The sequence below is a fragment of the Blennius ocellaris genome (assembly GCF_963422515.1).
Source record: "Blennius ocellaris genome assembly, chromosome: 20".
Lineage (NCBI taxonomy): Eukaryota > Metazoa > Chordata > Actinopteri > Blenniiformes > Blenniidae > Blennius > Blennius ocellaris.
Window position 1 is genome coordinate 21,015,733 of NC_137669.1, and position 24,539 is coordinate 21,040,271.

General features: G+C 44.6%; 3 protein-coding genes across 3 annotated transcripts; 1 reads left to right on the top strand and 2 right to left on the bottom strand.

The window, feature by feature from the left end:
• Positions 1 to 136: 136 nt before the first annotated feature.
• eloa (elongin A) lies at positions 137 to 9,359 on the bottom strand. The gene is made up of 12 exons (XM_080515486.1): positions 9,266 to 9,359; positions 7,255 to 7,311; positions 6,103 to 6,215; positions 5,323 to 5,915; positions 4,861 to 5,234; positions 4,325 to 4,436; positions 4,064 to 4,216; positions 3,868 to 3,965; positions 3,265 to 3,445; positions 2,657 to 2,786; positions 2,371 to 2,564; positions 137 to 1,792 (listed from the first exon to the last, which is right to left on the bottom strand). The coding sequence occupies exons 1-12, from the start codon at positions 9,335 to 9,337 to the stop codon at positions 1,731 to 1,733; spliced, it is 2,139 nt and encodes a 712-aa protein (XP_080371612.1). The 5' UTR covers positions 9,338 to 9,359; the 3' UTR covers positions 137 to 1,730.
• Positions 9,360 to 10,784: 1,425 nt separating this feature from the next.
• On the top strand, positions 10,785 to 20,400 carry klhl43 (kelch-like family member 43). Its single transcript, XM_080516108.1, has 8 exons — positions 10,785 to 10,992; positions 14,129 to 14,275; positions 14,362 to 14,683; positions 14,776 to 14,924; positions 15,932 to 16,278; positions 17,025 to 17,324; positions 17,467 to 17,642; positions 17,730 to 20,400. Exons 3-8 carry the CDS (start codon positions 14,370 to 14,372, stop codon positions 18,526 to 18,528), a joined length of 2,085 nt encoding a protein of 694 aa, XP_080372234.1. The 5' UTR covers positions 10,785 to 10,992; positions 14,129 to 14,275; positions 14,362 to 14,369; the 3' UTR covers positions 18,529 to 20,400.
• A 332-nt stretch (positions 20,401 to 20,732) lies between these two features.
• On the bottom strand, positions 20,733 to 23,947 carry rpl11 (ribosomal protein L11). Its single transcript, XM_080516110.1, has 6 exons — positions 23,897 to 23,947; positions 23,061 to 23,211; positions 22,878 to 22,984; positions 22,477 to 22,608; positions 21,519 to 21,629; positions 20,733 to 20,817 (listed from the first exon to the last, which is right to left on the bottom strand). Exons 1-6 carry the CDS (start codon positions 23,900 to 23,902, stop codon positions 20,788 to 20,790), a joined length of 537 nt encoding a protein of 178 aa, XP_080372236.1. The 5' UTR covers positions 23,903 to 23,947; the 3' UTR covers positions 20,733 to 20,787.
• Positions 23,948 to 24,539: the final 592 nt, after the last annotated feature.

Sequence of the window (24,539 nt, forward strand, 5' to 3'; positions counted from 1 at the left end):
AACCCCTAGTATATGTTCTTTTTTATTTTTATTTCTGTACATTTAGTTCAGTTTTATCTTGTTTAGTTGATGTGATGCATGTCTTCTATGTTTGCTTTGTATTATCAAAGTTACTTTGCCTGGAGTTTTTTGTTAATAAAGTTTATTCAAAAGAAAAAAAATGCAAACAGCAGCGTGACGTTGTAAAGGATATATTCTGCCCTCTTGTGGCCATAAACGGTAACTACACGTCGCAGTAACGCCAGACCTTGTGGTTAAAACTTCAATTAGAGGCTTTCAAAGTAAAATAACTCAACTGTCGTTTCAAAGACGTGCCACATTTTAGAACACAATATAAAACGCCAAAAAAAACAAAAAACCAAACAAAAAATCAACATGCACAGTTCAGGGCAAAAGTCAATTTTAATAAAAATGACCATATAACATTTATTAAAATCTAATAAAATTACAATTTTTAATTCTACTTCTATTCGGGCCCATGTTGTGGCGTTCCAAGGTCCCAGTGTTGAAAATAAATATCTCTCTCATCAGGTTGGACTGAAGCTGCAGAACATCCTATTGACTTCTTTCCTTATTGTTCATCCTACAAGACCACCCCCCTCCCCAAAACCCCCCCAACCCGGCCCGGCACAGTGACGCACACAGAGAGACGCACACGTTCGACAGCAGGAAAAGGTGATCTGAAGCCACTGGAGCGAGAGAGTGAGTCTTATGACGTGTGTTTGTTTGTGTGAGTGTGTGTAGTTCCTGGACACCGTGTCAGCCCCTCCACAACCGCGCGAGAAAAACCCAAAAAAAAAACCCAAACAAAAACATGTTTTAAATGTTTGTTTTTTTTGTTTTTTTTTTAAAAAGAAGAAACCAGAGCTGTCTACCAGCCGGTCTCCATGTCAGGACGAGCGTCATGCAAGCCACGAAGATACAAGGGCAGAGCCTGTAAAGCCTTTCAATGCAGTTCATCGTTTGGTCGTACAAAGAAAGTTACTCAAAATGTTCCTTTTTCCACTCAAAGGAGGAGTTTGAAGTTTTGTAAAATTCATATTTGTGTTCTTAGGAAGGAAAAAACACAAAGCGACTGGAAACAGAAGGAAAGGACTGATCCGACCGCCAAAAGTGGCGAGAAAAATTAAAAACAGTTCACCAATTTGCTCCGCCCATTCCACCGTCACTGCTCATGGCTGTATTTTATAATCTAAATCTAAAAAAAAAAAAAGTATCTTCACGTTCTATGTAGATAAAGCCAAGGAAACACGTGAAGAATTCCTCTGTCATGTTCTGTTGTGGCTGTTTCAACCCGTTTCCAGTCTTTGTTTTTTTTTTTTTATCTACATTTTTTTGAGTAGCTGGATAAAGACAGTGAGATATTAACCTTCTGACACTGAAAAGTCACTTGATATCATTAAACATTTCTGCTAAAAAAAAAAAAAAAAAGCAAGGAGAGGTAACAGAATCTGTGGTATTTCTTCAAACACGGTGGCGTCGTTGTTCTAAAAGGTAGAAGTGACGAGGTCATCACTTAAGTTTCATCGACGATTTATGAAAGCAACCGTTATTCCCACTGAATAGTGTGAAATTCATCTGACATGTTGGGATAGCGTGTGTGTGTGTGTGTGTGTGTGTGTGTGTGTGTGTGTGTGTGTGTGTAGTTTTGAGGACCTCCAGTAAAACGCTGCTAAAATTAAATTAAAAACACAGCTGGAATTCATAAAATACATTCAGTCTCTTTCACACTATCGGCGGGAAAATCTGTTCTTGAACGCTTTGATAGTTTTGGCCATCATCGGAGCGATTTCTGCAAAACAAACCACACGGGACATGAAAATAGACATTTTAAGATTCGACCAGAGCATTAAATGTTGGGTATTGTTTTGTTGTTGTTGTTTTTTTTTTAAGGCAAGTTTATTTGCATTGTGTTTTATGTTCAAATCTTTTTTTCACCTCTCTTGCCACTGGAGGAATATAAATAATAAGTGAAATTAAGTTGGGTTTTTTTCCAAGTTCTTCCTTTGTGAAGTGCAGGAAGCCGTCATAAAGACACCTGACATCACATCTGGTAACTTCCATGTGTTGGAAACAATCAGCGAGTTTTACTTTAATCAAACAAAAGAAATATGGAGAAATAATTTCATATGTGTGATTTTTTTTTATTTTTTATATAATGTCACATTCTCAATGATGTTTTCGAGTTTCCTATTTCAGATTAATGTTAATTTCAGATAATAATCAAACCATCAATCCTTTTTTTCCCTCCTCTTCGCTGAATTGTTGAGGTTGTTACCGGGGATCAAACCTGCAACCTCCCCATCCCAAATCCCAACTTACTGTGAATTAATAAAACCTAACACTCTCGTCACATCGAAGCCAACTTACTTTTGACGTGTGGCTTTTCCCGAGCAGCTTGTGCTGCTCCTGCTCCTCCTCCTCCTCCTCCTCCTCCTCCTCCTCCTCCTCCTCCTCCTCCTCCTCCTCCTGGTGCTGAGGAGCGGGACGAGCTGGGAGAAGGACTTTCTTGTGGCGACAAAAGGCGGCTGGATTCACCAGAATAATCTGAAGCCGGCCTCATTCTGTGGAGCGCAAGAGCACAAGAGAACCTCGTGTGACTCGACCGAGGAAACGTTTCTTCAGCCGCCGCAGGGGGAAGTGAAGAACCACTGACTTGATGGGAGCAGCCGCCGCCACGGACGTCGCCGACGAGCCGCTGGTGGTGCCAAACTTCTCCTGCCGGCGGCGGACGTCCCGCGGCGGCTTGGCGGCGGAGTTTACGAACGCTATCTTCACCTGCCGTCCTGCGGGAGCAAAAGCACTCAGTCAAAAACACGGAGTTTCCCCGAGTGGGAAGGCGACGCCTTGTTTACTCAAGATTTTTGTCCTGAACGTTTAGACTTTGTCTTGTTTCTATATTTTGTCACGTTTCACACGTCAGCCGTCATTCTGTTGCACCTGTTCGTCACCCTCATGAGGGTTTACGCCAACTAACAGCAGGTATCAAGAGTCACTTTTGACTTAAATTGCATCAGAATAAACGAGAGAAAATTGTGTTTAAAGTTCCGATATCAAACTGAAAAAAATCCTGAACTGCTTCCTTTTCCGATCCTCTGAAACAGAAACAGAACTGAGGATGTACAATAAACTCTGAAACGCCTCCGGAAAAATTTGTAAACGCGTGAAATCAAATTTGACAGAATCTTGCAGCTTCGATCAGAAACGTAGATAAACCCCCCCCCACGGACGGCGGTTCGAATTTCGGTAAAAAACCCCGCGTGCCTTTGGGCTTGTTGGCGTGTGCAGACGAGATGTGAGACGTGAGCATCTTCAGCCGCTCCTCGCGCTCGTCGTGCAGTCGCAGGTACAGCTCCCGCCACGACTCGTACTCCTGCGGGGTCTCCTGCTTGAAGTCGCGCTTGCAGTGGCGCATCCAGAGCTCGTCCGAGTCCTCCGTGAAACTCTGGAGGAGGAGGAGGAGGAGGAGGAGGAGGAGGAGGAGGGATCAGAACGGCAAAAGGAATTAAAATCCTGAGTTTTGAGCCAGATTGAATACATGATTTGTCACGAGTAGCGACTGTTCTTCAGTTGCACTCCCATCAAAAAACACCTGGTCGACGTAGCTTCATTCGGCAGCGTCAGTCCAGATTAATTGGCCATAATGATGCTAAATAAGTAGTTTAAGCCTCTGTGGACTCCCTGCATCTATTGTCAGAAACATGTAACCAGCCCAGCTGGATCCACTTTCCTTCCAATCACACCAATGAGCAAACATTTAAAATAATGACGTAATGATATAGAAAAGCTACAGAGAATTTAGTTGGGTTTTTTTCTTTTTTTTTTTTTGCGTGTGTGGTTAAAAAAAACCGTAGTGAAACGAGTTACGTGGTTGCTCTGCTCGATGCGGTACAGCTGCTCGGGGGTGCATCGCTCCAGGACGGGCGCCATGATGTCAAAGGGCACGCCGCCCACCTCAGCGATGGCTGGAGAGAGAGAGAGAACATGACGACAGGCGTGTGAAGAGAGTACCGACGACGCAGTGAAGGGTTTTGCGCAATAAAATATCGAAGGCCGGTCTCACAGTTGATGTTGTTCTGCAGCACGCGGATGCACTGCTGGTGCAGCGTCATCATCTTGGGCAGGTAGGCCGTCTTGGAGCCCGAGTAAACCACCATCTTAGAGTTGAATCGCTTCCCCGTGAAGCCGGCGTTCTCCTCGTCGTTGTGCGCAGGACCTGAGTGAGGAAAAAGAAAGAAAAAGAAAAAGGAAAAAGATTTGTCACATCACATTGAGCTCCGTTCTTGATGCCGTGACGCGTGAACACGACAGCTCGCACTCTCACCTTTGCGTCTCTGCGGGGACAGCGGCGTGACGTCGATGGAGGGCAGAGGTCTGTAGTTGGGCTGAATCGCCGGCAAGGGGATTTCAGGGAGAGTCGGGAGAGCTTCAACAACCTGCGAACGACAAAGCTGTCAGAAGAAGAAACGACCCGGAGCACCACGGTGGATAATTTGAGTTTAAAAAGTAAAACAAATCAATGACCAATATCGATTTCTCCAGAAAGAAATGAAGTCGCATTAGGAAATTATCGGTTTGTGTGTCTGAGAAGAACTCAAAGTACAAATCCTCCAATAACTCATAAACTTTTTGTATTGAACAAGGAAAATAACTGTAATATCGTCCTTAAAATCTGTTAATAATTCCGCTTCGCGGGCACCAATCGCAGCACATCACCCTGGACTGGAAGTATGAAGGTAACTAATTACACCTGACTTACAAAACAAATACAATTAAAAAGTGAAAAAGAGCCTTTTAGTGGTCCTGAAACCCAGATTGTACCGGAGACTTTAGACCGAGAAGCCGTTCTGAGCGTCTCACCCTCCTGCGTTTCTCCGGCGGCGTCACGGCCGCTGATGAGCTGGCGTCCGGCTGGGACCTCTTGGAGCTCTGGGCGCCGTTCGCCTTGCTGGCTTTGCTCGCCTTGGAGGAAGAGGAGGAGGAGGAGGCGGGCGGAGACATGCGGCTGCGATGGGAAGACGACGCGGAGGAGGAAGAAGACCGAGAGGGCAAACTGTGCGATGAAGAGGACGACGACGACGGCGGCGGCGGCGGCGGAGGATGTGACACTTTCTTCTTCTTCTTGACCGGCGTCGGGGCGTCGTAGGTGAGGAAGGACTCGAAGGACATGGTGGGCGTCTCGAAATCCTCCTCCTCCTCCTCTGACCGGGAGTCCTTGCGCGCTCGTTTTAACCCTGAGAAAACGGCGGGAACAATTCAATCCCTCCCCGAGCAGCGGCCATCTTTCTTTTCTTTTTTTTTTATTTGCAGGGTGAAACTCACCATTATCTCCTCCTTTCTTCCTCTCGTCCTGCGACGTGGCTTTCTTGCTGCGTTTTGCAGTTTTGTGAAGTGGACTCTGCTCCCGCTTCCGCTTCTTCCCGTCGTCTCCTCCCCGCTCGGCGCCCGTCTGTGCGTGACGCTGGCGCCGCTCCTCGTCTCTGTGGTGGTGATTCCTACCAGGGTCCTTGCTGGGCTTGGCGTGGCGTATTTCTTTGCGAGGGGGCGGAGGGGAAGGGGCGGGGGGGCTGGGCTCCGGCTCCGGCTCCGGCTCCGGCTCCGGCTCCGGCTCCGGCTCCAGTTCCGGTTCCGGTTCCGGCTCCGGTTCTGGTTCTGGTTCTGGTTCGGGGCTCTCGTACTCGGCGGAGTGGTACCCCCCCCGCTGTGGGGGGCTGTACTGGTCGTGTCGAGGAGGCAGAGGTGAATAACTGGTGTGGTAACCTCTCTCCTCCTCCTCTTCCTCCTCCTCCTCTTCTTCCTCTTCTTCTTCTTCTTCTTTCTCCGCCACGTAAGAGCGCTCTTCTTCTGGTGAGGGCTCTCGGGGATGCCGAGAATGTGCGTACGAGCGGGAGGCCTCTTTGGTGTGGCTGTTTGACCTGAGAAGAAGAAGAAGAAGAAGAAGAAGAAGAAGAAGAAGAAGAAGAAGAAGAAGAAGAAGAAGAAGAAGAAGGAGAGTTGAAAAATCACTTCGTAGACCTTAAAGCTGCAGGTCGTGGTCTTCATCAGAGGACGCTGCGTTGCCATGGACACGGCTCATCACAACGGCGAGGATGCAGAAAGTACCTGTCTGCTGATTGAGGAATCAACTTCTTCCACTTTGCCACCAGGCTTTTTGCAATTTCTCCGACCGATTCATGTTTCCTATAGGAGTTCACAGTTTTTCCCACCCCGGTTTCCTACAAGGGGAGAAGGAGAAAGAAAATGAGAATTAACTCAAGCGTCACGTCAAAGAGATGTAAAGCAGCTGCAATCCATTGAAGAATAAAAGGTAAACTAAACAAATCGGACAAAGCAAAAATATAACAAAATAAGTGCTTTAAAAAGAAGCGACTATAAAAGAGTGAAGCATCAAAACAAAAAAAACAAAAAAACATGTACAACACAAGTCAAAACAAATAAAATTAAATGTCAAAAACCACCAGTTGATGAAAAAAATGACCAAAATGTGAAAAGAAACCAAACTTCAAATATAAGACGGAAACTTCATCAACCGTCAGCAGGAGCAGAATAACAGCAGCTTGATATACGAATACAAACCAGTTCAGCGAGACAACAACAACAACAGCAACAACAACAAATAAAAAGCAACATCTGAGTGTGTGACTGCTCTGTGTGTTTCAGCCTCGTTCCTCAGAATGAACGACGGCTTCAGACGTGCTTTTATGACCTTTTTGTGTTTGAATCAATTCACAACAGAGACGTTGACAAAATCTCCAATCTGTAACATCTGACTAGATTCCTGCAGACGAGTGGATTTGCAACCGGCTGGAAAAAAAAAAAAAAGAGTCTTTATCTGCAGTATAAATCCAGTGCAGGACGGACTGACATCCAGTGTGTGACATTTAATCGGCACATGTTCACTGTACAGCTGCCGTCGTATCGTCGGCAGCTTCTGCCGAGGAATCCGATTGGCCACAGACGTGTTGAGGCCGCGAATAACTGCTGACGGGGGAAGACAGATGTTTCTGAAGGAATACTCCTACGCCTTCCACTTACTCAGCAATTCTGAGTTCAACACACTGCTCACAAGCTTCCTCCTGTATCACTTCCAATGTCACAATCAGGCTTGTGCAGATTTGAGGGTTCTCTCTCTCTCTCACTCTCTCTCTCTCTCTCTCTCTCTCTCTCTCACTCTCTCTCTCTCACTCTCTCTCTCTCACTTTCTTTAGAAGGAAGTTATTCCAGTTTTACAAGTTGTGATGACCACATTCTTACCACCAGAATGTCCACAGTCATGGAGAGTTCCCCAAGTCTCCTGAAGGTCTTCAGCAGCTACAAACACAAACAAGAAATGATTCATCAAAATAAAACACATTTAAAAAAAATGTGCTCGGTGTTGATTTTCTTTGTGGATTTTATGTGCAGTTTGATTGATTGGAAACTCTCCTTCTGTCATTTCAATCTATTCTATTCTTTTTTTTCCATTGGTTGATTGTAGTTTAGCTGTTTTTATTTTTTTTATGTATCTATGGAAACACACGCCTGGAATATCTTCATTATTTTATCAGATTTGTTTCAATTTCGTGGATGTTACACAAACGTACGTTTGTGAACTGTTTATTTTGTGCTCGGTGATGAACTGCGATCAAACCTGGACAAAGTGTACATAAAAGATGAAAGTCGATCGGGCACACAAAGAACAGGATACAGCCTTTATAACTGTAAGATTGATGTAATTAAATTCCTTTCTGCATGCAATGAGTCCTTGTGATTCTCCTTTTAAGTCCAGAAATCACATAAATTGTTCAGATTTTTGTGATTCATATATTCTGTCCTTGTCTCAGTATAGATAAGAGAATATTAAGAAACCAGAGTTCATCTTCTCCATAATCCATTTCAAATGTGTCTATATTATATTTATTACATATTAACTAACATATCCCAAACATGTTTTCTCCTGTTTGTCGAAACGGCATGAAATAAAATACAGAACGTATTTTTTTTAATAACTCATAATCAGGCTTTGTTTCTGTTTATCAGCACACTTATATTTTTGTTTTGGCTCTTTCATTTGTTTAGTTTAACTCAAATTGAATTAGAGTTGATGACACACACACCCACACACACACACACACACACACACACACACACACACACACACACACACACACACTAAGGCTGCTTTGTTACACCTCAGCAGTAAACAAAGGGGACCCGGAGGTGGGTATCTCTCCTGTAAACGTGGCTGCCCGGCAGTGTGTCAGCAGCAGCCGCGGGTGTTTGTCCGGCGGAGGCCGCGGTTCCGCTCGGATGTCGGGACCCGGCGGAGCAGCAGCGGCCTGCCGCCGCTCATCTGTCAGGACTCTGGGTCGTTAGCTGAGCGGCTAACGGCTACCGGAGCTGGCAGAGAACACACATTGTGTTGTGTTTGGTGGGGTTTTTTCAGCGAGTGACGGGCTGCCCACGACCGGCTCTGGAAAAGGAGCCCACGGTGTCATTTAAACCCGAGGAGAAGGTTGAAGCAGACACGTTATAACAAGTTTAAAACCCTTTAATTAAACTGACGTCTCCCGTGACACGTTCAAGAAATGTCGGACATTTTAGCACTACAAGATGAGCTCCCGAGTCCCAATTTCTATTTGTCTCCACATAAATCTTCCCAGAAGGTTTTCATCGGAATGATCATTCCTCACACATTAAATTAGATCTTCCAGCATGTATACTGGTTTATATTCACGATGTTTGTGTTTGTTGCATCCCTACAGTTTGGAGTAACATGCTGTAGAATGACTTGTTTACCTATTTAATTTTCTCTTTGCTGCGTGTTTCCAGCTACATTTATATGAATGTTTTCCAGTTTATTTGGCCTGTAGGAAAACAAAACAGAATGTCCTGTGACAAGACCCTCGGAAAAATCCTTTCTCTCCTTAAATCAGAGGAAATTCGTGTTTTGTTTTTTTTTTCACATTTGAGTTTCATTTTATAGCTTAATAATTAGATCAACTTACTTCGGATGGGGGGCGGATCATGTGCCCTGCAGTTATTTATTGGTCGCATCTTTTATTAAATTGCAGATAGTGCATTTGCACGGGGAGCATTTGAACGCCCCTTTAAAAGCCCGAACCTGCCCGAGGTCCCTGAACACAGCATTTAAAAATCGTTGCGACTTTCGGAGATCCGCCGCGTCCGCGGCTCCACGACATTTATCTGCTTCAGCGACACTCTGGGACACGATCAGTGCGAAATCCCCACATCGTCCCTCGTCTCCCCGCCCGCTTTTATTTACCTTTCGGGGCTCTGGATTCTCCCGGAGCCGGGAATGAAGTCTCTGTACTGTTTCCAGTAGTTCGTCCGCCATATTTACTGCTGGCTACCCTGTCGCCCGGAACTGATTTCCCCGCAGAGCGAACAAAAGTTCCGCTTGATCCGCGAGGGGGGGGGGGCAAAAATAAAAGAATCGAAAATACTAAAGAGCTCATTCATCGCGTTAAAAAACAAATAAATACACACCATGGGGAAAGTATGGAGGTAATATTAGTGGAAACGCTTTGAGCACCTCTAAAGGGGAATTTGTAGGTGTGTACCATGAATTTGTAGTTGTGTACAAATTCCACTTCACAAGTGATCAAACCCTTTTCAACAATAATTCCTCCACAGTAAAGGCCTTGGTTCAATAAAGTTTTTTTGTTTTTTTTATCGAAATCAGAAACACAGTAATAGAATGGAACACAATACAATATAATAGACATATTTTCATCTATCCCACACAGAAAAGAACAATAGAATAGAAATAAAAATAATCAAAATAGAATAGAAAATGATGCATTTTAAATATCAATATATACATGGATAAGTGGTGAATGGCACAAGCAAAACAAACACTATTTACAAGAAGGCGTTATCGAGTCCTGCGGTATATGGCAGGGATCTTAAAAACCACGCGTGGCTCTTCAGCCCATCTCTATTGGCTCCCTGAAACTTTCAGAAAATTCTATGTAAATGTTTAAAGTGCATACACACTATTCAAAAAATTAAGTCTATTTTGGCTTAAAACAGCTAAATAAGACTGAACAGTTAAAACAAGATTGCTTAAAATTGATAAAATAACCAAAAACTGCTTAACAACACAATGAAAAGGAAAACAGGAAAAACAGCTAAAATGGTCAAATTACTCAAAACTGTTCGAAGAGGTTGACATTGCTAATAAAGCTAAAGCTGTTGTCACCATTAGGAAATTCACAGCAGCTATAAATAGCTAAAATGACTATAATAATGGAAAAAATAGGGCACATTATTCAAACTGACAAAAAAAACCTAAATCCCACGATACATCTAAATCGTAGATCTGAAATGTCATTAATCCAACATGTGTTTTTAGTATGTATTGATTTTTTTTCTTCATTTGAGGTGCACAGATGTCTCCAAATGTCTTTGAAATCCAGGTGTGACAGAGTTTTTATAAACTAGCAAGTGAAGAAAGTCACATAAACGCGAGAGTGAAAAGACTCGATGGGCTAGAAGTCCATCAAAAAAAGTGAGCACACACAGAATTCAAGCCCAAAACCTGAAACCTGGAGGCCCCCCCAGGCCCCCCCAGGCCCCCCAGGAGTGGGACGAGGCAGGAACACATGAGACGTCGCCGGTCCGCTGCAGGATATATTTGGAAGAAGGACGCTCTATTTGGAAATGGAAGGTGGAAAATTAAAGAGGAGGGTCAGCTGGAGGCTGGATGTTTTGGTGGAGTGGGGGGGGGCGTCCAGATCACACGTCACAGATATGGACGGTACCATGGCACTGACACATGAATCCTCACACACACATGCACACACACACACAGACACACACACACACACACACACACACAGCACAGCAGGACGGACAGAGTTAAGGACGAAGCAAAGAGGAACCTGGAAAGAACACTAACAAAGAAATAAGAGAGACGTTTAAAGAGAGAATACAGAGAGCCACTGAGAGAACCAAAGAAGGAAAGAACAGCAGGAATAGGAGAAAGAGGTAAAAAAAATCTTTACATCTTTATTGATTTGCACCTTATTTCCTCATCAGAGTTGACAGTTTGTGCATCTCAAAAATCTAAAGTCGCTCACGTTTTTGACTGAAGAAAGATCAACAGAAAACCTAAAGGCTGAAAGGAAACAATTGCCAGTTGCTGCTGGGGCAGTTCTGGACCGCGGGGTTGTGTCGGTCTGTCTCTTCACTGCCTTTTCCTTGTCGGACACTCAAATACAATGTGTGGCTCAGCACCTATAAATACCCTGGTGAGACACACGCAGGCATCCAGCCACAGCTGATAGCGATGGAGACGCTGCTGCGTTTAAATGTGTTTACGTACAAAAAAGAACAAAGCTCGATTATCTTACACTTATGCTCTGTTCCCAATAATCCCATTTCAATGACTCTGCACCGAGTCTTGCGTTTATGGGGGTTAAATGCGACGGGTTGACCTTTATTGTTGCTCCGCAGGACTTTTTAAAATCCCCCCAACAGACGCTTCTATTCATACTATCAGGTAATATTTTTTAACGTCACGACTAAAAACCGTTCTGTTTTGAGAGCTATGGGTCCAGATGAGTCGTTCTTGCTGTTGTTCATTATCAACTGTATACAACTACTGAATTGGCATCGTAACGTCAAGCGTGTTATGGTTTGAGTATGTTTGTGAGGAGTTTGTGTGGAGGTTTCAAATGATCTGGACTGCTGTGATGAACAAAGATGGCAGGTCATTGTTTGTTGATAATCACCTGAGCCAAGGTCAGAGACGCCCTCAGGGTCTCGCTTGGTTGGAAGAATTCAAACGTCTCTCTTCTTCCGGCAAACATGCTGGTAAAAAAACACAGTTTCAGGTTTTTTTTTTGGGGGGGGGGGGGGGGGGGGGGGGGGAGTTATTTCTATTCCCCATACAATTGTTTTGTTTACATATGTGATCGATCACGTCATATATATCCATATGAGGTTTTTAACAGTTGCTCTGAAGGAAGGTACATTCGTGGTGATGATGATGATGAGAGGAAGGAGGCTGAGGTCTGGTTCCTCCTCTGGTCCCGACTCTCACCTCGGGCCCAGTTATTCCTGTCAGCTGATCCAAGCAGGGCGATGATCATTTCATCGCCACCAAATTGCTGGGATGCAAAGATCTGTTCGAAAAGTTACACTTCCCTTTGCGGACGTGCGAGTGAGATCAATGTACGTGTTTGTTTTGCAAATACGCTGTTTCGTTTTTTCCCCCCCCCGTGATCTCTCTTGAGCAAAGAGCGATCCAGAGTCGTCGTTGATCTGGACGTCGGGGAGGCGTTAAAAGGTCACATTCACGATAAATCCTCCACAAACCTACACATTTTTTTTTTCTTTCTTATTTTTACAGCCTTCCAGTCACGCATCGTTCAATGTCTGGACTGCTTCACATAGCCGTTGCACTGTTTTTAGTTATGATTGCGACATCCAGAGTTCCCCCACCCCCACCCCCACCTTCATATGACACCCACGACAGGTGGTGCTGCTCGGCTCCACCGTCCCGCCGTCCTCCCTCCCCGGGTCGGGCCATGTGTGGAGCCAGCATGTGCTATTTCAGGGCTGTGCAAGGAGAGCGGTGAATCATCTGTGTATCTGTGGCTAATGATTGTTTACTACCGTCACTTCAGTTGTTTTTGTGTCCTCTGTGTCCCTTTTTTTTTTTTTTTTGACAAGAATAGAAGCGTACAGTGAAGGTTGCAGCAGCCGTATTACTGATGATGGCTGAGAGATTCAAGTTTCACAGACATTAGCATTAATTGAAATCTTCATTGTACTCACATTTAAAGAGGTATGGTTATAGTATAACATTATCTATGGCGCCCTCATGTGGCTGTTGTCATTATGACCATCACACAGCAGAGTTCTGTCATAGAGATGCTGGCTTTTTTAGTTTTTTTTACCAACTCAGACTAACCCTGGACCAAAAGTGAATATAAACCTTTATTACACTAACTATTATTGCTTTCCTAAATCTAGCTAAGTAGTTTTGGCACCTAATGTTGGCAGAAAAGTCCATTATAAGGCCCCTCTGGTGACGATCTCAGAGGAAAACGTCCCTGCATACAAATATTCAAATGGGATTTATTACCGAGATCACGACCAATATACCCTGTTGATCTTGAGTGGATCTCCATGTTTCTGTTTCTTGTAGTCCAAAGAGATTTGAATACATTGTGGAAAATAAAGATTTGACATTTAATGATGTCCTTTTTTTTTTTTTTACAAATCCTAAATCAGTTGACATGTTTAGGGAAACAATAAATTCAATCATGTCTTCCTCCATGTTTCTTGTATATTCTTGGATTTGACATAAATTGGGCCTAATTTTTCAGTATTTCATCCCAAATTCAGATTTCGACAGGATGAAAATATTGAGGTTTCTCAGGGGTAGAGACTTTTCTCATCTTTTCTCAAAGTCACTCAGAGATCTGATCCTACTTCAGTTGAGTTAATCAGTTCTTGGTTTTTAGTGTTGTCCACAAAAAAACCCAAACAATCTTAGTGAACATTTGCTTTCAGTAGCACATTGAAATGTCCCCCAGAGGCCTCGATGGATCCTCGTTTTTGCACACAGGCGGCTTCAAAACATTTAAAAAGTGAAAAACATGAATTCACTGAGGCTTTTCTGCTTGCGGGGACCAATTATTCATTGCTTGTTTGTTCTGCCTCTCATTGTGAAACAGAATTCACAACTTATCAGTTCCAAACAAATGAGAAATACAATGAGGAGATCCATATCTCTAGTGATCTACGGGACACGTTTGCTGATTCCAAACATTTAACCCCCTTGCGGCTCCGCAGTGCTCTGGACTGACCCGCTGCAGTTTGCAAACATGAGTAAAGATTGTCCAGTTGCTCTGTCCAGCAGCGATAAACCTCAAACCTGCCACTGAGCTCAGCTTAACGACTGAGCGGCCTTGTAAAGGACGCTGGCAGCTGTTTCCCACCGCCACCGAGCAGACACACTGTTTGTCCTGTTGGGATCCTCAGTTGGATCTTTGGGTGCAGCAGAAGCATCTATTCCTGACCGTTCAGTGACAAACTTTTAGTAAAACTGTGAATCGAAGGACCGGGAAGCCTTCAGACAATGACGTGGCTTTGTTTTCACCTCTTCCTCCAGGTGCTGTGTGCTGTGTTGGCGTGAAACCTCAAAGGAAATCCCAAACTATTTTCACACATTGATCTGAAGTCAGCTCGTCGAGTTGTTCCGGTGCTGAACGCTCCCCAAAAAAAAGAAGAAAAAGAAAAAAAGTCTTTTTTTGTGAAGGTGAGTCATCCACTGTTGGAAACTCAGGAATTGAACCACAAAGCTGATCAGTTGAAGCAAATAATTTAACCGCCGTCACCCCCCAGTCCCCCCGATGGCTCCGAAGAAGAAGGCACCGCGTCAGAAGAAGCCCGCCGCGGAAACCATCTCCCAGGTCGCCATGGAGACCGTCGCCTCCGAGCTGAAGGTGGAGCGCCGTGGCGACGGCGTGGTGGTGGTGGAGAGCGGTGTGAAGAAGATCGAGCAGATGGCGGCGCTGGACATCGCCCAGCTGAACAGCCTCAACCTGCCCCTGCCGCCGCCCGTCATCAAGCCCGGGGAGCGCGGCCTCGGCCTGGGCAGCGAGCTCACGCGGCCCCTGCACGGCAACGCGCTGCTGGAGGAGCTCAGCAAGATGCGCCAGGAGAAGTCGGTCACTGAGAAACCCCGACGTGTCGCACGTCACCCGGCAGCGGCAGAGTGACAGAGAGAGACTCACTGTGAGTTTTATTCTCCCGCAGGTTCCTGACTGACCTGGAGCTCGCCTGTAAGACGAAGGCCTTTGACGTCCACAAGCTGGTCATCTCCTCAGTCAGTCAGTACTTCAGGGAGATTCTGGCCAAAGATCCTGGCATGAAGCGCCTGGAGCTGCCGTCTCTATCACCTCTGGGTACGCTCATTCCTTTTTTATGTTAAACCTCAACGGTAAATTGCAACAGCGTCAGCTGACCAGAGTTTTTAGTATTACTGAGAAAGTGAAATATTTTCATTTCATTATTTATTTCATTCATTTAAAGCAATGCTACAACAGCATTTCATATGAATGAAAAGGAGCAGAAAGAAGTAAAACTTATAATGTCTGCCCCTTATCAACACAAAAATCGTTTACAGTTCCAGTTCATTTCGTTTGAGCCGTCACATGCAGCCGTTTTTTTCCCAAAACATCAAACACAAAATAAATAAAAAAGGTTGATCTGCTACTCCGCAGTGTCGTATTTCTGTAACATTGACAATTTAACAAGTTTCTTAAATACATCAATGGATTTAGAAGTTTTAATTTTACAATCAAGACGGTTCCACAAACCGACTCCTTCCATTGAGATGCATTTTTCCATTACGGCCGATCGAAACCTGGGCTTTGTAAAAACCTCAGTTCCTTTCAGTTCATATCTACTTTTTCTCTTGGCGAATCTGTTTTGCAATTTGTTCGGTAAAATTTCCAGATGAGCTTTAAATAATAAAGCATTCTATCTTGGTTTTGCTCCCTGTTGATATAATTTCAATTCAAATGGAGTTTAAAGAGGTAGAATAATTAGAAACAGAAAGCTGGTAAAAAGAAATGTTAATATAAATAATGTACGTGAAGGAAACATAAGAGCAAAGAATTGTTTACCTTTTCCCAGATTGCTTTTGAGAAACAGGACGCGTACGTCCAATATCTTAAAAAAAACAAAACATAATCTTAAAACGCGTTTTCGATAATTTGTAAAGCATTCACAAAGCTCTTTCAGCACTATTGGAATAACAAAGTAAAAAAAGAAAAGTAAATAAATGAAACAGTTCCGGGGTCATGTGGTTGGCTGGTTCGGTTCGTCATGATGGAAAAGGGATGGACAAGAAGTCCAATAGTGTCTTTCCTGGCGACAATCCATTAAAATCTTGTGGTTCTGTCTGCAGGACTGGCCAACGTCATCACCTTCGCCTACCTGGGACGCGTCCACATGTCCCTCTACACCATCGGCTGCACCGTCTCCGCCGCCGCCACCCTGCAGATCCCGCAGCTCCTCAAGATGTGCGTGGACTTCCTGCTGGCGGAGCTCAACGTGAACACCTGCGTGTACGTCTGGAACATCGCCGCCGCCTACAGCCTGGCGTCCGTGTGCGACGCGGCGCGCCGCTTCGTCCTGGAGAACTTTGTGCAGTTCGCCGAGACGCCGCTGTTCACCCAGCTGACCCTGGAGCAGATCTCAGCCTTCCTGCAGGACGACTCGCTCACGCTGCCCTCGGAGGTCACTGCCTTCCAGGTCAGGGGTCACGTAGCGCCGAACATTTCGGAGAATGGCGTGTCTGGACTTCTCATACGGACTTGAGTCCAAATTAAAATCCAAACCTTTGATTCTACAAATAAGTGAGGTAATAATACCCTGGAAAGAAATGCCAGGTCTTCTAGGAGGCGACTGCTGACACTTCCACTATTAACCCGTCGACCCTCTGGGACTTTTTTCTATTTTCATCCAGGCCTAAAAAAAAACCTCCGACCAGCTGCTCAGAGCCCGACACAAACCATACAGCACTCACTCATTATAGCTCGCACCGCACACATGAAGGAAGCCTCCATGTTAATATTGAAATCCAATGCAGGATTAAATGTAGAAGCATCCATATGTGTGCCTGTAAATAACCCTGGAGAAGTGGGACGGCATAAATACATTTTAAAAACAGCTGAGGTGTCATTTTTGAAATTCAACTCGTATTACGAGCACAACTCCCAAAACGCTGATGCAGTTTGTAAAACGCTCACATAGGCAGGATGCAATAATACACACCCGTCAAACCCACCAACACTGCTGCAGTAAGTAATGTTATTCTAGTTAAAATGTCAGAAATATGGCCGTATGGATAAGAAACGGAAGTACTCAGTGACATACGCTGTGGGCAGAGAGAGGGAAGGCTCCGGCTGTGAAACAACACACTGAACATACTGGAACCCAGAACTCCAGTCAGTCGCTTCAGTGAAAACCTCCTGATTTGACCTCCTCTGTCTCTCCAGCTCGCCATGAGGTGGCTGGACTTCGAGTCGTCTCGCCAGGCCCACGCCGCCGAGCTTCTGGCCCACGTCCGCTTCGAGACCATCCCGGCCAGCGAGCTGGTGAGCCAGATCCAGCCGGTGCCCCGCATGATGCTGGATCCGCAGTGCCACCGCCTCCTGGTGGACGCCATGAACTACCACCTGCTGCCCTACCAGCAGAACACCCTGCAGTCCCGCCGGACGCAGGTCCGCGCCGGCCAGCCGACCCTCCTCACCGTCGGAGGCCGTCCGTCGCTCACCGAGAGGGCCCTGAGCCGGGAGGTCAGTCTGAGGGGGGGGGGGGGTTGTGGGTTCAAACCCTGGTGTGGGTCGGGGTAGAACATTCTACATCCACACAGTACACCACCAGTAATACCACTAGACTCCATGCACCCGATTGTACCAACGTGACGCCGATGTCCAGGTGCTCTGGCGAGACCCTCGTGACGGAGGAGCCTCCTGGCGCCACCTGACCCAGCTGCCCGCCAAGAGCTTCAACCAGTGTGTGGCCGTGATGGACGGGTTCCTTTACGTGGCGGGAGGAGAGGATCAGAACGATGCGCGGAACCAGGCCAAACATGCCGTGAGCACCTTGAGCAGGTGAGAGGAAGAGAAGCTCCTTGAGGTCTTTTCCCATTTGGGATCGGGCTGATATTATTGTGATTCTTTTCTCTCCACCTCCATCAGATACGACCCTCGCTTCAACACCTGGCTCCACCTGGCCAGCATGCGCCAGCGCCGCACTCACTTCTCGCTGACCGCCAGCGGCGGCCGCTTGTTCGCCATCGGCGGGCGCAACGTGGAGGGTCTGCTGGCCACCACCGAGAGCTACCTGCCCTCCTCCAACACCTGGCAGATGCGCGCCCCCATGGAAGTGCCCCGCTGCTGCCACTCCAGCGCCACGCTGCCCTCCGGGGACGTCCTGGTGACCGGCGGCTACATCAACTGTGCCTACTCCCGCTCGGTGGCCTGCTACAACGTGGCCGCCGACACCTGGACCGAGAAAGCCCCCATGGACACCCCCCGCGGCTGGCACTGCTCGGCCACCCTGGGGGGCAAGGTGTACGTGGTGGGGGGAAGCCAGCTGGGGCCCGGCGGGGAGCGGGTGGACGTGCTCTCCGTGGAGGTCTTCTCCCCGGAGGGCGGGGCGTGGGGCCGGGCCGCCCCGCTGCCCCTCGGGGTGAGCACCGCCGGCCTGTCCCCGCTGGCCGACAGGCTGTACCTGCTGGGCGGCTGGAACGAGGCGGAGAAGCGCTACAAGGCGGCCGTGCAGAGGTACGACCCGGCCACGGACTGCTGGTCCCCGGCCGAGGACCTGCCCGAGCCCACGGTGGGCGTCTCCTGCTGCACCCTGACCCTGCCGCCCCGGCAGGCGCCGCGCCGGCAGCAGCACCGCAACACCCCGGGCAACGAGGAGCCGCTGCAGGCCGGGAAGCACCGGAGCAGAGAGGGCAGCGCGGCGCCGACGCAAGCCACCACCGCATAAACCAGGAGGGGGGGCAGGACAGGCGGCTCAACCTCAGCACATCTGGATCATGTCTGATATCTTTTCTGTTTGCATTTATATAGAAAAAGTAACTGAAATAATTCAAATGAACTATATATATATAGAAAAACACGGAAGTAAATAAATTGTATTTTAGATGCAACAATACTGGAGGCGGAGCAAAGTTAAAGGATATAGTCCAACATTGTCAGCAGGACAAATATGAAAATCACTTAATTGAGACGTGACGAGGGAAGTGAGGCTGTGGAGCAGAAAAACTTCCTGCTGTTGTAAAAGTGAATGTTTTTACGGTCGGTAAACTGAATATTATTCCCAAGAGAGAAAAAGTAGATCCTCCTCTACTTTGACAATTAAAACAGAAAAAAAAAGATATATTGAGAGGTTTAGTTGAGACACAATAAGCAGAAAGAGAACTTGCATGGTCCAAAGTGGTGGTTTCAGGTTGAGTGAAAACAAAAGAGAGGATTTAAAAAAAAAAAAAAAAAAAAAAAGAGGTGGATGAAAAAGAGAAGGAAGCAGGTGGAGGAAGAAGAAGTCTAGAGGTGGATGACGAAGGCGAGGGAGACGGGAACACGGATAACGACGTGAGTCAGAGGTGGTGTTATAGTCACTGTGAATCCGCGGGCAGTTTGTGTACAAAGAGCAGAGTGTGTTGATGTAGAACAAACAAAAACAGAAAAACAAAAAAGCATGAATGTGAGTGTGAATGACGGCGGAAGCGCATGTTGGATCAAGCTGGTTCAACTTGAAATAATTCGTAACTTTGCCAACTTAAAAAAAAAAAAAGTGATTTCAATCTTGATCGCCAGAGTCAAGACTTCATCACTAGGGGGAGACAAATACAAGGGTTTATGTACAAATCTGGAGTTCTTATTAAAAGGAAGTTGAGAAAAAAAATAAAGTCAAATTAAGTACTTTTAAGGTTTTATAGATATAAACAGACACAAAACTACCTTAATCTCAATTCACCATTACGACAACAATCTTAAAATTTGTAAACATATAGTTGTATTTACTTTACATCTTGTGGAATCAAAGTCTTTTTATGCAGTTGGGTTCATCATTCAAGAGTTTCTTTTAATCATAAGTTGGGCTCAGGAAAACTTATTTCAAGTACATTGCTTTGCAGCCGACTGCTTTACTTGTGAATCCGTAAAAACTTTTTTTAACAAGACAAAACCGTGAAAAAACAACTATTTTTAAAAAGTTGTCATATCTCAGAAGCGGACAGGCCAATAAACAATGACGTTTTGTCTGTATGATGTAGTGTAGCTTTTAAAATGTGAAAAATGAAAAAAAAAAAAAAAAACTTGTAAAGGAAACCGCATGGAGGGAATAATTAAATGTACACACATTGGCTTCAACGGTGTACAGATGTTCCCAAGATGTGATGAAAATGAATGAAAAAAAAAAAGGGAAAAATGTAAAAAAATAACTAAATTCAAGAAATGAAGGTAAAATAAGATGCTGCAGGTCTTCAGTCCAACTTATTGGAACAAACTAAATAAACTGAGCTTCCTGACAAAATAGTAAAACTATTTTCCACTATTTTAAGAAACAAGTTATAATTAAGTTCAAAACTAAAAACAAAATAAATATAAGTTTACCGTCGTGTGTAGTTACTGAAATTGTTTCAAGAAATGTGAATGAGACTGAAACAGATAAACCATTTTGTCATGATGAAGGAAAAGATTAATTTGGTGCATCAAGATAAATGTGGAAAATTAATTTTATCACTACAACTTTGGTACATTCGAGTTGTTCATCTTGAAATATTGAGGAAAATTAGTTTTGCCAATTTTCTGTATTTGGTTTCTTTAGTTTCATTGAATAAAGACAATCTGATCAAAACGACTTTTATTTTCATTGTGTGAAAACTATTTTCAAACCTGTTGTTCCCATTTGCAGGAATTAAAACAACAGGACCTGTTCAACTGTCATTCATTTGAGAATTTTAAAATTTTTTTCTTACTTAAATTATAACAGATCTGTCCAGTTCGAAATCTCAAAGCTTAACATGTATTTAAATATTCCTGACAATCATTTACTTCTCAAGAAAGACCGACATTTAATCTTTCAACAATCACAATAATAATTGTCTAAAAGTAAAAATAACTTTAATTCTCTGAAATGCTCAGTGTTTTCTCACATCAACTGCTAAAATAACCCACAAAACACAAAAAAACAGTTTTTTCCCATTTTATTACTTTGATACAAACAAGATCAAAAGGTGGTCCTTTACTTGCCGGGGAGAATGATGCCATCATACTGAAATGGAAAAAGAGAAAAGATCCGAGTTAAATCGAGTTGATTTGTTTAGTTTGTCTGTTAAAAGCTCCTAGAAGTTAGTTTTATTTGGTGCAATATAGATAAAAGCTTAACAAATTAACAAGCCCCTCAGTCGTCTGTGGGAATATCAAATCACAAATCATGATTTGTTCCAATTAATATCTGGTCTGAATTTCAGGTATTTTTTCCTGCAACAAGTTAAGCTTCATCGAGCTCCTCTGCATTATTGTCAAGAGCCGCAGACGTCCAACTGAGACAAACATCAGCTGCAGGTAAATAAACAACAGACTGGTGACCGTCCTGTTTGAAGCCACATTATAAACACTAGAAAGAGTTAACCCGTCCAGTGACTTGAAAATGCTGCATTTATAATGTTTTGGGTATTAAAAATAAATAAATAAAAAACCTTCCTGCACAATCTTTTGCCAAATATGAGCCTCGTAACAGTGACAGACAATCAGTGTGGTTCTATATATAGACCAGTATGATGTCACCAAATCTCAACTACAATAAAGAAGAAACCAGGTCATCTTTGGAAATCTTCCAATTTGCACTTTTTTAACACATCAGCTTCATGAAAGGTGTAGAAATGAGCCGTTATGAAAGTCGTGTATCTACCAACTGTACACTGAAAGAGAAACACCAAAGTGAGACGGAGGAATACGAAGGAAATCACTCACTTTCTGCTGGAACCAGCGCATGGCCTCCTCCTTGCGGATGCGGTGCTTGAAACCGATACGGCCTCTTTTCCGCTTCTTGTCGGCAATGCTGAAGCCGGGTCTGCCCAGAACCTAAACCAGGGGGTAGTAAAAAAATAAGATGAGTAAAAAGCTGCTTAGACACATTTCAAGTCAACATAAAAATAAATTCCAGACAACCAAGGAGTCTTAACCGGTGATCACACAGAAAAAGTGTTCAGACAAAATGAAATAGCTAACATGGAGATATGCATCAAACAAAACAATAAAACTAAGTAATTAACAGTTCTAGAAAGAGCATTTGACCCCAATTTTAGTCAAGTATTTTGATAAACTGCTTGACAAATTATTGGCAGAACAAAAGGACACAATTTCAGTGTTCCTGGTCCAGAAGAGTGAATATTTCCAACACAAGGATTGAGAGAAGTTTGGAAACTAATAGTACAAGTTCAATATTAATCACTGTGGATGCATTTAAAAAACACAATGCAGTCACTTGGCATCAATTCAATCAATACCAGACCAGATGTGTTTAACATGATTAATACTCCCATCATTACAGCAAAAATAATCAATATCAGGTCGTCAGTTGATCAAGTGTCTTAATTCATTGAGATATTGAACGATGGCTCTTGTTCTGGGTGAAAGAAAAGCTTTAAATATAAACGACAATCCATTTTCATCGTTTCACCCGAAACCTCTCATTCCCTGTGACGACATGCACTATAAACTTCAAGCCACATGAATTATGTTTGTTATAAACTACAGTAATGTTCTACTTTATTGGGGTCAGGGGTCTCGATCGGGGACCAAACCTGCAAACTGCCAATCCCACGTTCACCTCTCCACCCTCTAGGCCTCCACCGTCCCATAATCCAAAGACCTTCAGCCGCCACTTAAATCCAGCGTCAATGTCAAACACTTTTTTTACGTCACTCACCACGTAGAAGTCCAGTCCGTAGATGCCAATGCTGGGGTCGTACTTGATGCCCAGATCGATGTGCTCCTGGATACCGAAGCCGAAGTTTCCGGTGTCGGAGAAGTTGTTCTTCCTCAACTCGTACTCGCGCACCTGGAGGCAGCAGTGGTCAGAACGGGCATTAAAACCCTCCCAGAAACGTGTGGCTTGTGTCTCTGTACTGCGATCGGACAATGTTTTGCTTTAGGTAGACGGTTAAGCGTGTCACCATTGTAATTTTAACATCAGCCACTATTTTGGAGTTTGACGAGTCTGCGTGAGATACTTTCCAGAATCAAAACATGCAAGGACATACAACACAATTCCATGTGGGAGGAGCGTATGGACCACTTCACAGACACACCAACAATCCTTGTCCATACCTTGAGTCCTTTCTCCAGGATCTCCTCGGCTTTGGCTCCACGGACGGTGCAGTGGACAGCAATCTTTTCATTTCTGCGGATACCGAAGGATCTCACGGTGTAGCGAGCTGCAAGGGAACACAGAAGGACGTCAACTACTGAATCTCTGTCCACGTTGAGAGACACAGAACACGGCGCACCGACCTTTGGAGAAGACAGGGGTCTGTCCGGTGAGCTGCTCCAGCACCTTGGCAGCTCTGGTCAGTCTGTCTCCACTTTCACCCACACAGATGTTCAGGCAGAGCTTGCGGATGCGGAGCTCTCGCATAGGATTCTCCTTCTTTTCGCCCTGTTCCTGTAGGCAGGGGCGAAGAAATGATAGCATTTAATCAGCAGTCAAGTCAAGCCAAGTGACAAGTCTGACAACACCTGGATTAGCTAAGCGCCACCACACCTGGTCAACCACTGCTGGCATGCTGAAATCACCCAATGCTAACAAGCCGACGGAATCAAACTCTATACATCTATGACAGCTGTTTACTCTGTGGCGATGTTTTTCTCAACTCAGCTTTCTGGTGTTCCAAAAGAAGGATCTTTCAAGCAATCGCAGCCAAACACATGCCGGCCAGAGGACATGTCCGTACATAACCCTGCTAACTCCCGTTAGCGCCACTACTCTAATAAGGTTTAACGACTAGAAACAAGTCACGATCTCATCTAATGACACAGACTAGAGTAAGAACAGACTCATTTGAGCTTGTTTACATGCGGTAGCACAATCAACGACACAATTTCAACGTGACTATCTCCAAATGCTGTACAAGCCAGGGCTAACCCTTTAGCATCCTCCGGAAAGCTAGGATTAAGTTCGTCTTGTGAGGTTCATTGCATAAATAAGACTTTATTTCTATAGTTCATAGTGGAGCACAACTCTCGGAGTAACGCTCTGGTTATTAGATGGCCACATAGCTTGGATGATTGCGGATTTTATCGGCAACTTCACACTTCATCGCCATCGTACGATGTGACAAGCTACTCACCGCCATGTTGGATCACTAGAAGAGGACGTGACGTTTCCGGCGACAGTCTTTTATACTGCTGTGTTCAGAAAAAAAAAAGAACCGGGAAACGCGGAGATCGATCGAAGGTTCCGCATTGTCGACCGCTCAGCGATTCCCAACCAGGTTCACGGAACACAGAGCCACTTAATAAATATAATGTCTATGAACCCGACCCCCACAAGGGCCGCCAAAGATCCATAGCCCCCCTGATATTAAGGGGTATAGCATTTTTTTTTTTTATGTTTTAAAACTAACTGAGTTCCTTTTTCGCCTCACTATATCCTATAATCACTCAAACTCAGCATTTGCATAAAAATTGTGTCATTTATCTAAAAATGTAAAAACAAAAACATACACACAGCACAATTTAAAACTGTCTACAATACACACAAATGTAAGCTCGCTTTTCTAGATACAGAATCCAAAATGCGAAACTCAAATGCTAATCCACTGAGTGTTTCCTGGGCCATTGGTGATCTGAGGTCGTTGTCGGAGTTGTGTTCCCTGGAGAAGTGGTATACTCTCTATTTTAGGTTTCTTTTCAAGCAGCCCAGAAACACAATTATTATTTTTAGTATTTTATTTAGAAACAGTGACATATTAGTCTATTTTATTTAGTGAA